This window comes from Callionymus lyra, chromosome 4 (assembly GCF_982586985.1).
Source record: "Callionymus lyra chromosome 4, fCalLyr1.hap1.1, whole genome shotgun sequence".
NCBI classification, from domain to species: domain Eukaryota; kingdom Metazoa; phylum Chordata; class Actinopteri; order Syngnathiformes; family Callionymidae; genus Callionymus; species Callionymus lyra.
Window position 1 is genome coordinate 19423862 of NC_141821.1, and position 16456 is coordinate 19440317.

A 16456-nucleotide genomic window follows, 5' to 3' on the forward strand; every position below is an offset into this window, starting at 1 on the left:
TACAATGTTTGAACCAACTAAGATGTTTGTTAATCCTCGTCAAACAGCGATTCAATCTCAACATTTATTATTGTATCAAATAATTGCCAGGATAAGCCAATATTTTCATTAAAAAAAAAAACTATAATAACATTCAAACAAATGAATGAATGAGATTGAATTACCATTTAAAAAATTTCAGCGCTGTAAATTAACAGTTTTATTATTTTACAGCCAGGAAACCAAAGAAAACCGTCGCTTAGCTTTTAGAAAAGAATGTCTACCTCTGTGTTAATATAGTCTTAATAATTGCGTTATATTTATATGGAAAGAGGGAAATAGCAGCAGAACCGAGCAAAAGTTACCTGGCGTTCGGTTGCCAATGACTACAAACACAAACCAGTGACAACGACAGAGCACTTCAAAATAAAAGCACGTGGAAATGCGGGCAGATCTTTTCCGACATCAATCTTGCAAAATATAACCAGTAACTAAACGGTAAGAAGATAAAATAATAATATGTACCTGTGTTTATATATTTTAGCCATTTCCCGGAACATATAACACATCAAAAAGGACGATGTCAAATTCTGTGTGTCAAGTAACAATTGCTGGAAAAAAAACACTGACCACATGATACTGGCACATATACACTGCTTAATAGAATGAAAAAATATAGAAATAAAAAGTTGAGAAAACACATTTCCAAAAACCTATGAACACCAACCTTTATTTATTCGTCATTAATCATTCAGAATAATATATTTTATGTTATTTCAGCAGAATTGATCAGAATAAACAGAAGTTGAAGATGTTGGAAGTCATAGTGCATTGCAGTAGAATATTTTGAAATAAGCGAACAAAAAATAGACGTGCAATCCAATTCATGTGTTCACAATCATAAAAAAAGAAATGTGTGAGAGAGACAGTGAGAACCAACACATGTTCTCTCCTCTCTCCTCTCCTAAAATCCAAACACAGATCAAACACTTTGAACCCAAACGTTACTCTAACCCCCTTGGGTCAAAGTTCCCGACCCATCGACAACAACCAGAGTGTCATCGATGTGTGGTAGTGGGTACGGTATCTGCAACCAAGACCAGACAACGTACTGACATGTCACACAACACTAGCAACACAATGACCTCTCCAATCATGGGTGTAAGTTCACCAGTCGCTGTTAGAAGTTTGCACAAAGTAGGCAAAATAACAGTATTATTGTCCCTCTCATCGCAACAGTGTTTCAGATGACCCAGTGTCCACCAACGCGGAGCAGTATGTACCTCCAATCTGAAAACAGATGTACCAACAGTTTCCCTCCCAAGTCTGATCAAGCACCACCACACGTTCCACTTCTCTGTCCAGCATGTTTCTGGGACAGGATGTTGTGGGTTCTCTTGTGTTAGTGTCAGTCAGTGCAGCAACCTTCACTTCAGTTTGCTTGTTTCCGAGTTGCAGAGAGCAGAGCATGTGTCTCTCAGTCTTGAATGAGTTAATAGTTCTGACTACCTTATGGCTATTGTAAAAGGTTGATGCTATGATGTCAGTGGCTCCTATTATGGCTTTAAAAACTGCATTATGCATTCATAGATTTTCTTTTTAACCTGGAAAATAGTTGAGGGGTGTGTTGATTTATGTAAGTGGTGGACATTTCAATTTCCTCATGGGCCACTGTATTTAATATTTACTATTGTAAAGGGGGCCGTCAAGCCAAAATATAGAAGTAAAGACCCAAAATATGATGGAAAAATGTAAAAATAACAAAGCAGGTTAGAAAAGAAAAGAAAACAAGCTGGTTTCCTTCTAAATATATCTTAATATTTTCTCAAATTATTTTAAGCGCAAGAAATGATCACAAGAAGGAAGAGTAAAAAAAAAAGTCCTGGAAAGAGGACAGGAAAGAAAGTTGTATTAAGAGTTAATACAACAATATATACAAAGTAAAATTGTTATATGTTGGAAACATTTTCTTTGTGTTCTAATAACAAATGCAACATCAAATTATAATATATTAGCAGATCTTTATCAAGTTATTAATGATGGATGCAATTTTGATTTTCCCGTCCTGCATATAAAGAGCACTTTAGCGATAGTGATGTGCAGTATTGGTTGAGGCTCCAATGCGTGTAAGCGACATCTTTATCTGCTGACAGTTTTATTCACAGGTGTTCGTCAAAATGCTACACACCTCAAATGCATGTCAACTGCTATTTTTGAGTCCAGTAGCAAGCAAATCAACCTTCAAAAACATATGTGTTAAAGACATAAGTATAAATGTGTATTAAACAATAATTTCTGTGTTTGTGCTCCACGACTATATTTTATATTTTCACTGGCTGTGCTTTATCAAAGCAATACCCCTCTTCAAAGCAATCAAAGTAGGCTTCAAGTGTACTTAAGTTGTCAGAGAACTGAGGTTATTAAAGAGAAGTTATAGAAACCAAGCTAATACTCAAAGTCATTATTGTCTTAAACTGACAAAAATTGAATGATTCAAATCCAAACTTGTCCAAGTGTTGTTGTAGTACCTCCTCCCGTCCACGTTGAGCGCCCAAGGCTGCAGACTCGGAGGGTCCTGTCTCTTTAATTCTCCTCACATGGACCTCTTGCCGGTCTCTCTCCCATGCTGACCACAGAGGACTCCAGGAGCCGCCACTCTCACTTTTAACCGAATAATAGAACGTTTAGTAGTTTGGACATTGGGTTAATTCCAGGCTAACGTTAAACCGAGGTCCTCTGTGTGCTGCTCCTGTCGACGTGTTGCCAGAAGACATCTTCGCTAACTCGAGATAACTTGTTAGCCTCCCAGCTAGAGATCCAACGCCTTCCTATTCGTTCTTCTTGCAGTTCTCGTCGACATGGCTGACATGACGCAGGAACTCGAACACATTCTGTCTCAGCTGACACAGCCTGACAACGCCGTTATTCAGCAGGTAATCCCATTTTTTTTGCTACCAATCTTGACCTCTGCACTCGATTAGTCATGTCTGGACACACCAATAATAACTGGTGAAACCAACTGTCAAGTGATCCCAGATTTGGAATTTGTTTGGTGTGCACTGTTTCCTCTAAATAAATATGCAATGATTTAATGTCATTCTAGGCCACTGTCCAGCTGAGACAGGCATTCAAAGACCCAGCCATTATTCCAGCTCTGTGCGCTGTCATGGGAGGCTCCCAAAACCCTCAGGTATTGTGTGTGGATTACAGTTTTGAATGAAGTGAGGTTAACCATTCTTAACTGTCCATAAACTCGTTACCCTCAAAGCTCTCTCGTGGGAAAACGTCACTCTCAGTATTTGGTACATTGTCTCGTGTCACTCCTGGCTTTAGTATCCGTTTATATTCAGTCCAGAAGGGACACGTTATTCTGCCCTTTTGCCTTATTTCAGTTGGACATACCTGCACTTCTACAAATTTAAAACTAAAGACACATCCCTATCAATATTTCCTCAACACTTTTAATCTGCCCAGGCGTCTCCGCTCTTCAATGCAACATTGTGTTTCAATATTCCATGACAATATCCAATAAATTACAGTTGATGTAAAAGTGTAGAGAATGGTTTTCATTGATGATGCATCTTTTTTATTCAGTTTTTAAATTTGCAAAATGTCCATTGAACTGCATACAGATGAAGTGAACGTGGCGTGTACTGTAAAAAGAGAAAATAAATGACCAGACCTGTTCATTCAATTAATAATGCTTTTCATACAATGTCATCTATTAAGGTGCGTCAGTCGGCCGCAGTGATGCTAAGATTGAGAGTGAAGAAACGCTGGAAGAAGATAAACCCAAATGACAGAGAAAGGTTATTGAAAATTCTACATTTCAATCAACCATTTGTTCTCTTGAAACTAAAATTATCATCTTTGCAGTCTGAAGACGGTGGTGTTGCAGGTGTTCATGCAAGAAACGGAGTAAGTTTACAACAAAAAAAAATCAACCGAGTTGTTAACGATTGTGATGATTGAATCTGATTCTGTGTTTTATAGACACTCTGTGCAGCATTCACTGTCCCAACTGTGTGCAGTGATGGTCAAGCATGAAACCCCTGACCGCTGGCCTGCTCTGCTGCAGCTCCTTCATCAGGCTACTGAGAGCAGCAACCCTCATGATAGACAGGTGCAGAACAACTTCTACTCTCAAGGACAAGTTACAAATCAGTCAGTTAGAACAGTGGACAACTAAAATCATAATTCGAGTAAATGTGTGATGGCGGGAGACTGAAAGAGATGAGATTGAGACTGAGATTGAAATGGCTGTCGTGATACTCGCTCCTTTATATTGTTTTGTCATTATAGGTCGGTCTCATGCTGCTAAACAAGGTGATTGATTCAAACCCGGAGCCTTTCCAGCCCCACTACAGCCAGCTGTTGCGCCTGTTCAGTACTGTGTTGCAGGATCATAACAATCCATCTGCCTTGTATTACTGCATCCTCACCCTCACCGCCATCACTGCATATACCGGCACCCAGGAAATTGTAAGAACCTTATACATTGAAAAAAAAGTGCATATTGTGTGAGTGAGTTTAGAAATGTGTGGTCACTTGAGTCATCTAATAGAATGTTTAATGTTAAATATCCACAGCACCAGATGCGAAACCTCATTCCAAGTCTGATAGTTGCTCTTAAGCATCTGATGAAAGCAAATGAGGTAAAATGCTGAATAATGTATATTTGATTGAGACAGAAAATAGTCGCTCCACTTAATCCCATGTTGTGTTTCACCAGAACCAAGCCAGTGAAGCCATGGAGGTGTTCAATGAACTGATGGAGAGCGAAGTGTCAATCATCGTGCCTCATGTTTCAGATATGGTTCGCTTTTGGTTGGAGGTCAGATCTTAGTTCTGTTATTTTATTGTCCAGTTTATGATTGTAGATTATTTACACACAATGTGAGGGAAAAACAAAGACTAGATTTATAGATTTTCTTTTATCCATAAGACAATAATTGTTTTCTGTTCTTGTGATTTATTTATATCTTTAATATATTTGTCTTAAATGAGGTTTCGCAGACATTCACTACAATGTATTGTTACAACTCTGAATTGTTAATAAGTGCTTTCTCTGCAATTTTCTTAGGTGGGATGTGATGTCACACTGAGTGATTCACTGAGAGTGAAAGCTCTTTCCTGCATCGCCTTTCTTATCAAACTGAAGAGCAAGGTAATGACTCAGATGAGAAAGTGGGCCTATATTTTATAATTTTTGATGATTTCCTCTGAAAGTTGCTCAAAGATTTCTGTGAAAGCTTATGCTGTTAGTTTGCTGACCACGGATTGCCTTTGAACAAAAACTGCAGTTTTCAAATGAAAATTATATTATTTGAAGTAGTCATGAATACATGCAAAATACATGTCAATTATCTTCGTTTTATATTATATTGATCAAAACCCACATTTTCATTCACAGACTGTGTTGAAGCAGAAGCTCTTGAATCCAATTCTGCAAGCAATTTTCCCTGTACTTACCGCCGAGCCCCCACCAGGGGAGGAAGACCCAGAGGATGAAGAGGACAACCTTGAAGATGATGAGGACAATGACAATCCCAAACATTGTGCTGCCCAGGTACAGGAGTGTCAGTTACAGCTGCATGTCTCTGATGTACATGCAGTATGATCTGTTTGACACATTTATTTACAGATAAATAATTTTGTCTTTCAGATTATTGACACCATGGCTCTACATATGCCACCAGAGACCCTGTTCAAGCACCTGGTGAGTCAACATTTGAAAACTTTTTTTGTTATTTATTTTTCAAACTAGGTTATTTTGAATGTCTTACTTATCTTATGTTCTAAGTTGCTTTTTCATTAACAAGTGTTTAAATCTGTGATCGTTGCACCAGACGCCGCTCACTCAAGCATGCCTGGTCAGTGCCAATCCCTACCAGAGGAAGGGGGGGCTCATGTGTCTGGCTGTGTTGGCTGAAGGATGCGCCGATCATATCCGCACCAAGTATGGCATTTAAAGAAAATTGAAAATTGAAAATGAACAAATGTTAAATTACATGATATGTTTGTTTGATTTTAGGATGCTATCGTCCTTGCTGCAGACGGTGTGTCAGAGTCTGTCTGACAGTAATCAAGTCGTTCGCAGTGCTGCTCTGTTTGCCCTCGGACAGTTTTCAGAGTTTTTACAGGTGAAAACTATTGTTAGGTTCTGTTTATTAGGGATTTTTGTGAACTGCCCTCTGTAACTGTATTTTTACTGTCCATTTACAGCCGGAGGTGAGCAAATATTGCACAGAGTTGATGCCGTTGCTGCTGGGCTACTTGTCCTCCTTGAACGAGGCCAAGATTGGTCATGTTGAAAAGGCTTTTTATGCTCTTGAGAACTTCATGGAGAATTTAGGTGAGCCAGGAATGTGGTTCACATGAATGGACAGTTAATATCATCTTTCATTTTTTACAAACAGAAAAGGATATCGAGCCTTACCTGCCCACTGTCATGGACACGATGTTGTCAGTCCTCAACACGACTGAAAACCCAAAGATCAAAGAGTTGACCGTGTCTGCCATCGGTGCCATCGGTAACATTTTTAGTCTCTTTTCATTGAAAGACAATAAAATAAATAGTTTAAATGTGTACTTCTAAAACAGATTTACATGGGAGAAACTAAGAAATGGAAGACAATTATATTCATGAATTGATAATAATTATATTAACTAATGCAGTTATATTTAAATGTACTAAGATGCCTACATTCTGATGTCAAATTTCCCTTTTTAGCTAATGCTGCTAAGGAGTTGCTGGTTCCCTACTTCCCTCCCGTCATTGAAAGTCTGAAAGGTTTTTTGACGGCCACCACTGATGAAATGAGGACTCTCCAAACACAATCTTTAGGTATGTGTTAGAGTTTACCCCAAGTCCGACCTGGATGATACTGTCTACGTCTTTGTGCCGTCTGTTTAACGGCAGCTCAAAATAGGTCAATGTGCTGGGGACAGGTCTTTTGTTAGTGGACAGTCAATTTAGCAGATATAATGGGAGACAAAAAGTAAGCTAGTCAAATATTTTTCTTGTCAGATACTCTTTCGGTGCTTGCCCGAAAGATTGGCAAAGATGTCTTCAGTCCTCTGGCGTCAGAATGTGTCCAGCTGGGCCTCAATCTTACCGAAGCCATCGATGACCCCGACTTGCGACGCTGCACGTACGCCTTTGTTTTCTATTTTGCCCTAAAATAACTCAACAGTGAGCAGCGTACTGAGCTCTCTTTGCTCTCCGTCCTTTAGGTACCGCTTGTACTCGGCCATCTCCACCGTGAGCCCCGACTGCCTGGCGCCTTACCTGACTCCCATCACCACATACATGTTGATGGCCCTGAAGTCTAATGAGGGCGTCACGGTATGAATACAACCGCAGTCACAAGACTCATCTGTTTTATCAAGTCGTTCTTCAAGCATCTATTCTCACTTTTTACATGCAGGCCCATTTTGAAGAGGATAAGACTTTTGTTCTCCTGGAGGATGAAGATGACAACGAAGAGGATGAAAAAGATGTTGAGATTTCTTTGGAAGACGATACAGATGCAGATATCCAAGATGCTACAGGGTATGAGCTAGCATATACACACAGTATTAGAATTGTCCAATGGTTTTGAAAGTATGTAATTCACCCGATGTTATAATGCATTTATATATTGAAAATGTTAATTCATCCCACCGTTTCCTCAGGTTCAGCGTTGAAAATGCTTACATCGATGAGAAAGAAGATGCCTGTGATGCTCTCGGGGAAATCGCCTACAACACCGGGTATTCATCCCTTTTTTTAAAACCTGAATTGTCCTTCATTTACAGATTATATATCAAATATAAAGACCACAGTAGTCATTTTTTTCTACAAGATGATAATATAACTTCCCTCCTTTTCTATCAGCCTCGTTTAATCTCATCTGTGATCTCATTCTTCAGAGCAAACTTCCTGCCTTTCCTGGAGTCAAGCTTTCAGCAGGTTTTTGAGATGAGAGATGTAAGTCCACAATTTTCTGTAAGGCCAACAAGTCTAGATCTACAGCTTGTTGTGGGAGCTTTATCTAAATAAAAACCTCAACGAAGAACCTTGTTTCTTAATCAAAAGGTTCTAAAACAGGCTCATATTCATCAATCAATAGTTAATTTATGTATTTTTTATTTCTTGGACTTTTTAAATTACTGTCACACTTTCATAACACGACAAAGTGTAGAGTTACGACCAGTTAGGTTCTAATTTACTTTTTTAAACTGCTCTAGTTTCCACATGAGGATGTCCGGCGGTCAGCATTTGGAGCGATGGGACAGTTTTGCCAAACTCTGTACAATGTGTGGAAGGAGAACAGCAGCGAGGCCAACTATCAAGGTAAAACTGAAACTGACCACTGGACATTAAGTGTATCAATGATCGCTCTGACCTCGCACAGAAACCACAGACCTGCAGTATGACTTGCATTTGAAAAATTGCTTTTAGTATTTGTTTTGTGGTTTATTTTCAACGTGACCATCCTTGTGTGTCCTCGCTTTCCAAACCAAAATTTATATTCTTGAGCCATTTCAAAAAATATATGAACACAGATTTTATAACTCTCAGAAACATTTTTATATTAATGTAAGACATTTTAAGAATTTAACTGAAAATAATTGCAACTGTGAAATGAATTTACAGAAAATTTCAATAGGGCTTTTAGTACATTGTCAAAAATTCCCACTTCACTTAAAGGTTTTGTTAATGTTTAAGAATAGAGGAGAGGTTTATTTCCTACTAATTGACTGAATTTCTTTTGATTTGTGTCATGGATTAGTTCAGAAATGACAGTATATGTATATGCTAACAGTTAGTCTCCACTTTAACAAGTGTTTATTGACGTTTAGCAAGTTGAATCGACTTTCTGGACATTTTATTTCTTTACCATAGAGGTGAAGGAGCTGCATGGACACAAACTCTACCCTTTGTTTTCTCCTCTAGCACTACACAAGCACATTGATGTGGTCTTGCCTTGCTTCTTGGATGTGGTGAAGACTGAGACCGAACGGCAGGTTGTGATGGGAGTCCTTGAAGCCCTGAACAGTATCATGAAGACCTGCAAATCGGAAGTTTTCAAAAACCCAGCGTACATCCAACAGATCTGCCATGTTATCCGTGGGGTGCTGAAGAAGGAGGTGAGACAGAAAAGCAGAGTTAAAATGGCATGAATCAATGATGCAACCTCGTGCTTTTTCTTGCGGATCAGACCGCATGTCAAGATGGTGGTGACGACGGTGACGATGAAGAACAGCAGGTTTAAAATGCGTTTAAAAATGCGTTTCTTCTTATTGTCGACTCAATGTGATGTTGTGTTGCCCGCAGGCGGAGTACGACTCCATGCTGCAAGAATATGCCGGCGAAGGAATTCCTCTGTTGGCTGCAGCGGTTCCAGCTGAGAGCTTCGCTCCCTTTCTCAATGATCTGCTGCCCTTTATCATGACTAAAACTGTGAGTAAATTTGATGTTATGATTTTCATTTGTTTTTTTGTGGGTAATGTACAATGCTACATTTGTGATCTATTTGTTTTTTCTTTCTCTGGATAAAAATCTTACTTAGAAAATTCTGAAAAATGATGACATGCTCTTTTGTCTAAAGCTAAAAGTCAGGGCGAAGAAATGCTACACTTTTTGCGGTCATTTGTAAATCTCGGCTCTTGGACAAATGACACAGTGTGCACGCCTACATATCCTTGCAAACACAGCTTGTTTTAGTGTGCCTTTCAAGTTCCAGATAAAATGTGGCAAATTAATTGGTTTGGAAAAAAAGCCTTGTCGCTTTCGACAGAAACATCGCTGTTTAGATGTGCTGAAAAGAAAAGGCTTCAAGAAAGGATATGAAAACTGTCGTTTTTTGCTCTTGGATTCTCTATTTAATTGAGCTACAAATTAGTTTTTAATGCAAATCTGAACCGACTAATGTTTCATGTTCCAAACTTATTTCAGAGAATGTGTTTAACATATTTAGTCATTTTTAATAAGCTTATTTAAATGGATAATAGTCCTAGATGTAAAGTTTATAGGAACACATTAAATTATCTTATCTAAAAAACACTAAAGATATCTATTAAAACGGATCCAAAAGTGTTTCGGATTCAATACCAATTTTCATTAGGTTTTTTATACAGCAGTTGATCATCATTATCTTTAACTCAAGACCCGCGCTGATGTCGCTGTATTTTCACTTGTATTTACTTTGAACGTCCATGAGAGGGCGCTGGACATTTCACCCGTTGACTTCAAGCAAGTTTTAAAATCCATCACAATTCAAATATTATTTATATTTACATAAAACACACCGAAAATTAGCTTTTTTTTTCAACCAATAAAAGATCCAAACAGTCCATTCGAAAACGTTTTTTATTTTACCTGCATTTGAAATTAATGTTTATCAAAGTTTAATATTAATAGCGTTTCTGTGTTGCTGCAATAATCATAATTCTTTGTCTGCCTCTTCTAGGTGAAATATAATGATAAATATCCGTTTCTCTCCACAGAAATCTTCAACAGTAGCAGACAGATCTTTCTATATGGGAACTATCGGTGAAATTCTGGAGGCGCTGGTGGGCGTCACGGGCGGTCGAGGCCTCGCCGGCCGACTGTCCAACCGTTTGCTGCCCGTCCTGGTCGCCGGAGTGAAGGACGCCGATGCTGAAGTTCGCAACAACAGCGTTTTCAGCCTCGGCTGTTATGCTGAAGCAGCAGGTCCCATCGTGACCTCGTATCCTTCAAACCCAGTTTCAGATTCACGCCAGAACCTCCCGAGAACTGTGTTCCTAAACTGAAGTGCTCCAGAGATTATCCCATGATGCTCTCCGTGTTCTCTAACATGCTGACCAGGGAGTCGGACCTGCGGGTGATCGACAACGTGTGCGCTGCTCTGTGCAGAATGATGATCAGCAACGTGGAAGTGGTTCCTCTGGAGCAGGTGAATTTGTCTCGTGTCACCGAAGCTGATCTCCAGTTAAACTCATGGACGTGTTTCACCGGCAGGTTGTTCCAGCGGTCGTCGGACGTCTGCCTCTTAAGAAAGACATGGAGGAGAACAAGACTGTGTTCCGCTGCCTGACGATGCTCTACACACACAGTCCTGCACTGGTACACACACAAGGACACAGACACACACCACCATTCATGTGTCTTTTTTTATTCATTTTGCGATCCTTTTGATAATTTATTTTGTATAATAAAAAATCTCCTAAAATGGTAAGAGTTGAACATTTGACAGATCTTAATTTTCCATGAAACATCTTTAGCTGCTATAGTAAGTAAGTAAGTAATATTTATTTATATAGCGCTTTTCCAGACCAGGGTCACAAAGCGCTTAAACAATCAAAACAATACTCAAAAAAGTACATACTTTAAAGATCAAGATAATACTGAGAACAACACAGGAGTTCCAGAAAATCAAGGAAAAGCCTGAACAAATAAAAACGTCTTAAGATGTTTCTTAAAGGAGTCAGTAGATCCATCAAGCGCAAAGAGAGAGGAAGATCGTTCCAAAGCATAGGAGCAACAGCCTGAAAAGATTTCTCTCTTCTATTATTGCAATTCATATATTTTAACTATTTTTAAGCTTCAAAATTGAATTTATATTTGGCGAATCTATTCCTCTAACCAGTTCTGTGATCAATTGTAAATATAACATTTAACGTTTGACCATTTTATGCTTCTTAAACTTAAGTAATAAATAAGACTTGTGTGGTTTATTTCATTTCAGATTGTGGGTCTGATGAAGGCGATCGTTGCCAGTTCCAGCAGCGTCCTGGGAAACAAGAAGGTGGACGAAGGTGCAGAAGCGACGAGAGGAAAACGTCTACTTTGAATCTGTCGGTTGTGTGTTAAAAGTTTTTTCTTCATCTTCACCACAGATGCACAGAAAATCTTCACTGGGCTGATGGTCAAGTTTGCTCAGAATCACCCCTCTGACTTCCAGGCAGCCGTGACATCACTTCCTGCTGAGCATCAGGCCGTGCTCCGAGGAGCCGTCGGCTCGAATTGAAGCTAAAAAAAAAAAACTCTTTTAGAAATGAAATGGTGTTTCTACCAACGGTTTGAAGTGAACCCCTAATTTATATTTGCATGTTTTATACGGTTACTATTGTTTCCCCTCAAGTGCCACAACCTGCAAACCAGAGTAAAGCCGGTCAAAGATTAAGTCAGACAACACTTTATTAACTTGTTAAAGTCAGTTTGCAACACATCATCATGAACCTCCAGATGCCTTTCAGGCTTCATTAGTAGATATTTTTGCTATTATTGCAGCATTGAGCCTCACTCTTGACATTTCTAATTCTGGTCTTCCGTGCCGAGTGAAACATCGACCTGGTCCAGTCCAGTTTCTGTTGAGTCAAACAGAATAAAGGGAACGTCACCAAAAGAGCAACTTAACTTGTATTGTAAATTAATATAAGTCCAAGGATTGAAAAGCTGTACATCCTCGGAGCTGCTACTCTTCCTGTCAAAAGTGACTGCGTTCATTTATTTTTAGAAAATAAAAATTGGTAAAAACAAACACAATGACTCTCAATTATTTGAAGGTGGAATAATTCACCACTCGATGCGATGTTTCAATTATCTTTATACAACTCTCGGAGCATTTATGACAGTGTGAATATTTAAATGAAGGATGTGACACTTGATGTATATTTTTATATGTTCATTGTATTGATGGGTTTTCGGCAACTAAATAATTTCAATTGGTGACAATTTCAAATTACTGAACGATGATAATGCAGTTTGACTGAACTGATCGTTGCTAGTTTAACTCCAAATACAAAAAAAAAGGTATTTTTTAAGAAAACTTTTCTTCCTTTTCATCATAAAATACATTGAAACTATAAACGCATCCTATTGACATATTCTTTCCATGGCTTAGAATCAGAAAACTTGAATTGCCGGTGACACAACACTGGAATCTTTCGTGGCAGCAACATAAAAGTATGTATAAATCACGAAAAATAATGAATACAAATTTAATGTATGATTTATGATTCACTATAAAATTCCTAAAGGTTAAACAAATGTACAGTAACATTACAGTTAAAAGTTCATGTCATTGAGACACTTTTTCAAGTAATTATAAAGTTTTATTTGCCTTATTTAATGTGTCTCTGGCAGCATATCCCTAACTTTTGCTCACGCTCGACCTAGTTTTTTCAATCAGTATGAGAAGTCATTCGTAAGTGTTTTATCGTAGCATAAATTTGAAAATATTCATGTTCAAAATATTTTCACAAACTAAAAGTAACTCACTGATGTTCCTATGTGATATTTAGTAAATGCCAGACCTGGGTTTTGGTGCTTCCAGGGCAGGATGTTGACTCCGGTCCGGCAGAAAGACCGGTCGGTGTGAGCCTCTGTGCTGTACAGAACCTCCTGCTGCTTCTCGTCTCCGGGTTTTTGGGCTTTAACTCGCACCTGTAGAAACACGTGCACCCGTCACTCGAACTTCACTAGAGCTCAGTCTTTAGCACCGAACCTCCAGGATGGTGGTCTCGTTCTCCTTCAGCTTCCCTGCTTTGGTCTTCACTTGGGTTTTCTTGGTGTCCACCCAAATCACCCTCTCCTTGACCTCTGACCTAAAAAAAAAAGACGCAGTGACGTTACCGATCGCGGCGAGGAGTCATCGTTCGCAGACTCACTCTTGAATGCCGAGGTCGGCCAGCGTGGTGTCCAGGAAGGGGAAAGGTCGATGGATGCTGTCGGTCTCCACCTGGATGGGCAGTGGCACCATCATGGGGATGTCCCAGTCCAGCTGTGCTCGCTCCATCCCGGCCCGTCCCACCTGCTCGGTTTTCATCTCGTCTCCTGCCATCTTTTCACATGGTTTTTAGAAAAAAGATTGTCTCAGGATCTTCGCCTCTCTGGAGGATGTTTACTTCGGAGCGAGAGTTGACTCTCTCCTCCAGCTGGTGTGGTGTCCTCTCCGGGGCGGATGATTCAAGTCCTCCGAAAGGCAAGAGCGTACGTGGCACATGCACAGACGTGAGTCCTGCCCTGCTGGCTCTTTTTATAAGCGGCTGGTGTGAGCGTGCACGTCATCTGTCACTCACACGTGACTTTCATCACACTGTCGAGTGAGGTCGTGTGTCCAGGAGACGATAATTGGACCAGATGGATTTCTCCATCTCTCGGGTTGGACGGAGTCGGTTCTTAAGTTTATCTTAAGGTCATGGATCATCGTCATGATGGTTTGCGAGATGATGAGCAGGATGTTGTTGTGCCCGCAGCTTTCGCGGGAGGATAACACATCAGCTCATGTCACAGACCCTGACGTTGGGTTCCGTGTGTTTTCCAGCTCTGGTCCTGGCACGTCACAGAACACGCTGTCTCACTCACAACTGGCATGGTGGACAGAAGTATTTGTGTAATATTCAGCCTCGTGGACGAGCAGGTTCCATTTATAACGTACGTGATTTGACAGAAAGTCGACTGAAATAGTGACAACTTGGCAAAAATGTGTGTTTGTTATCCATTTCTGTCAGAAGGTAAAACAATGTCTAGTAAGTTAAGTTAGTGATGGTTCGATGAAGCTTCATGAAGCAGTGTCATTATTTTCAGAGTCCACTAGATGGCGTTCTCTGCACTATTTTCCTGTCAACAGTCATAATGAAACATCAAATAATTTTTAAACTGATGGTGCCACCTACTGACCTCTAAACAACCTGACACTGTTTCATGAAGCTTCACCAGCACATCACTAAGATAAACAACACAGAGATAAGTAAGTAAGTAAGTAAGTAAGTTATTTTTATTTGTATAGCGCTTTTCCAGACCAGGGTCACAAAGCGCTTAAACAATCAAAACAATATTCAATAAAGTATATATTTTAAAGATCAAGATAATACTGATAACACAACAGGAGTTCCAGAAAATCAAGCTGAACAAAAAGCCAAAAACAAAGCCTGAACAAATAGAAACGTCTTAAGATGTTTCTTAAAGGAGTCAGTAGACTCCATCAAACACAGAGAGAGGAAGATCGTTCCAAAGCTTAGGAGCAACAGCCTGAAAAGATTTCTCTCCTCTGGTCCTGAACCGTGTGCGAGGAACCATCAGTAGATTCTGATCCACAGACCTCAGAGCCCGAGCTGGGGTGTAATGCTGGATCAGATCAGTGATGTAAGGAGGAGCCTGAACATGAATAGATCTGAAAGTAAGAACCATAATTTTAAAGTTGATCCTGAAAGAAACTGGAAGCCAGTGAAGAGTTTTAAGGATCGGAGAAATGTAAGTTCTTCTACTTGAGCGGGTTAGAATTCTCGCTGCAGAGTTCTGAATCAACTGCAGGCGAGACAGCTCCTTCTTGTTAAGACATGAAAACAAACTGTTACAATAGTCCAGACACATTCTAATAATTTCCCCTAAAACTAGGCTCATTTTGAAAGTGGCTTCGAGCTAAATTCATAGTGAAACCGACGTGAAACTGTTGAGCGAGGTGCTTGTCTAGTTTAGTAAAAAGAAATCTGTGTCAGCAGCACAACATGGTTTGACGAGTCCGTTTGAATATTTTAACGGATACAGAGGTCACTGACCGGTGTCACAACCAGGTGTCACATGACTAGGTTCTTACGTCCTACTGCTCACTTAGAGGGTGTGCAATGTTTTTCAACACGAAGAGACTCAACTTTGATTATGAATCACTCTGTGTTCACCAAAAGTTTAAAAAAAGATATCAAATGATTTTTATTTTTTTTAATCATGTGGTTCTATTATATAATTATATTGAGTTTTTGCCTCTTTTATTGAGATTTATTCACAAAGAAAGGCGCTTTATAAATAACTTACTTACTTACAAAACCTTTGGCAGGGAATACTTTTATTTGACTTGTTTATTCTACAAGTGTTATTATTTAGTTCTGGACTTTTTGTGATCACCTATTAAACTTTACAATTGCAGGGTTGTTTTGTTCCAAATTGTCACTCCTAGGATTTTTTTTCACCAATTTCACAATTTCCCACCAACAAAGTTCACAATTAACATTTTCTCATTTTCCTTTTGTCCTCAAAAGACTGTTAAACATTAAACACTTTAAACAACACCGGTACTGGATCAGTAACGGTATCTACTGTTGCTCAAAGTCCAGATATCGGTAATGGTATCAGTACCATAAAAGTATATTTGGCGCATTCCTAAAAAACTAAAATAAGCAGATGATTTACCTCCCAGAGAGCTCTCAATTAAGCAAATATTACTTATTAGATTTGTTTTCAACTGATCATTAATTAATTTATTGTTTTATTTATTTCCTAAATCTTATTATAACACTGACTGATCTAAGCCCAAACTACCCGCCCATCGCTCTTCATTTTCCACCTAAACTCCAGTTTCTTTGCATCGGGTCAAAACAGACAAAGCAAAGGAGCACGCCTTCAATGCATATGTATTCCTGTCAGCCAGGGAGCTTGTTCACCTTTACCCATATTTTCATTTTAAAATTACATAATCATTTTATTATCTTTACTTTTTTAGTAAGTAAG

General features: G+C 39.2%; 2 protein-coding genes across 2 annotated transcripts; one reads left to right on the top strand and one right to left on the bottom strand.

Annotated features, from left to right (window-relative positions):
• Nucleotides 1-2442: 2442 nt before the first annotated feature.
• On the top strand, nucleotides 2443-12496 carry ipo4 (importin 4). Its single transcript, XM_087789072.1, has 30 exons — nucleotides 2443-2912; nucleotides 3083-3169; nucleotides 3709-3788; nucleotides 3856-3897; nucleotides 3973-4102; nucleotides 4282-4461; nucleotides 4569-4634; nucleotides 4712-4813; nucleotides 5063-5146; nucleotides 5393-5548; nucleotides 5645-5698; nucleotides 5829-5938; nucleotides 6014-6122; nucleotides 6205-6334; nucleotides 6399-6512; nucleotides 6713-6826; nucleotides 7010-7133; nucleotides 7216-7327; nucleotides 7410-7534; nucleotides 7657-7734; nucleotides 7894-7951; nucleotides 8212-8317; nucleotides 8921-9114; nucleotides 9186-9233; nucleotides 9302-9427; nucleotides 10474-10697; nucleotides 10772-10904; nucleotides 10970-11074; nucleotides 11697-11766; nucleotides 11848-12496. Exons 1-30 carry the CDS (start codon nucleotides 2838-2840, stop codon nucleotides 11976-11978), a joined length of 3267 nt encoding a protein of 1088 aa, XP_087645198.1. The 5' UTR covers nucleotides 2443-2837; the 3' UTR covers nucleotides 11979-12496.
• On the bottom strand, nucleotides 12266-13793 carry LOC148081998 (uncharacterized). Its single transcript, XM_087788373.1, has 4 exons — nucleotides 13621-13793; nucleotides 13458-13557; nucleotides 13267-13396; nucleotides 12266-12318 (listed from the first exon to the last, which is right to left on the bottom strand). The coding sequence occupies exons 1-4, from the start codon at nucleotides 13791-13793 to the stop codon at nucleotides 12266-12268; spliced, it is 456 nt and encodes a 151-aa protein (XP_087644499.1).
• Between the last annotated feature and the right edge of the window lie 2663 nt (nucleotides 13794-16456).

Coding starts and splice junctions, on each gene's coding strand:
- ipo4 (XM_087789072.1), top strand. CDS start 2,838: ATGGCTGACATGACGCAGGAACTCGAACACATTCTGTCTCAGCTGACA. Junction 2,913..3,082: donor ACAACGCCGTTATTCAGCAG/GTAATCCCATTT, acceptor ATGTCATTCTAG/GCCACTGTCCAGCTGAGACA. Junction 9,234..9,301: donor GTGACGATGAAGAACAGCAG/GTTTAAAATGCG, acceptor TGTTGCCCGCAG/GCGGAGTACGACTCCATGCT.
- LOC148081998 (XM_087788373.1), bottom strand. CDS start 13,793: ATGGCAGGAGACGAGATGAAAACCGAGCAGGTGGGACGGGCCGGGATG. Junction 13,558..13,620: donor GCCGACCTCGGCATTCAAGA/GTGAGTCTGCGA, acceptor TTTTTTTTTTAG/GTCAGAGGTCAAGGAGAGGG. Junction 12,319..13,266: donor CTGGAAGCACCAAAACCCAG/GTCTGGCATTTA, acceptor TTGACTCAACAG/AAACTGGACTGGACCAGGTC.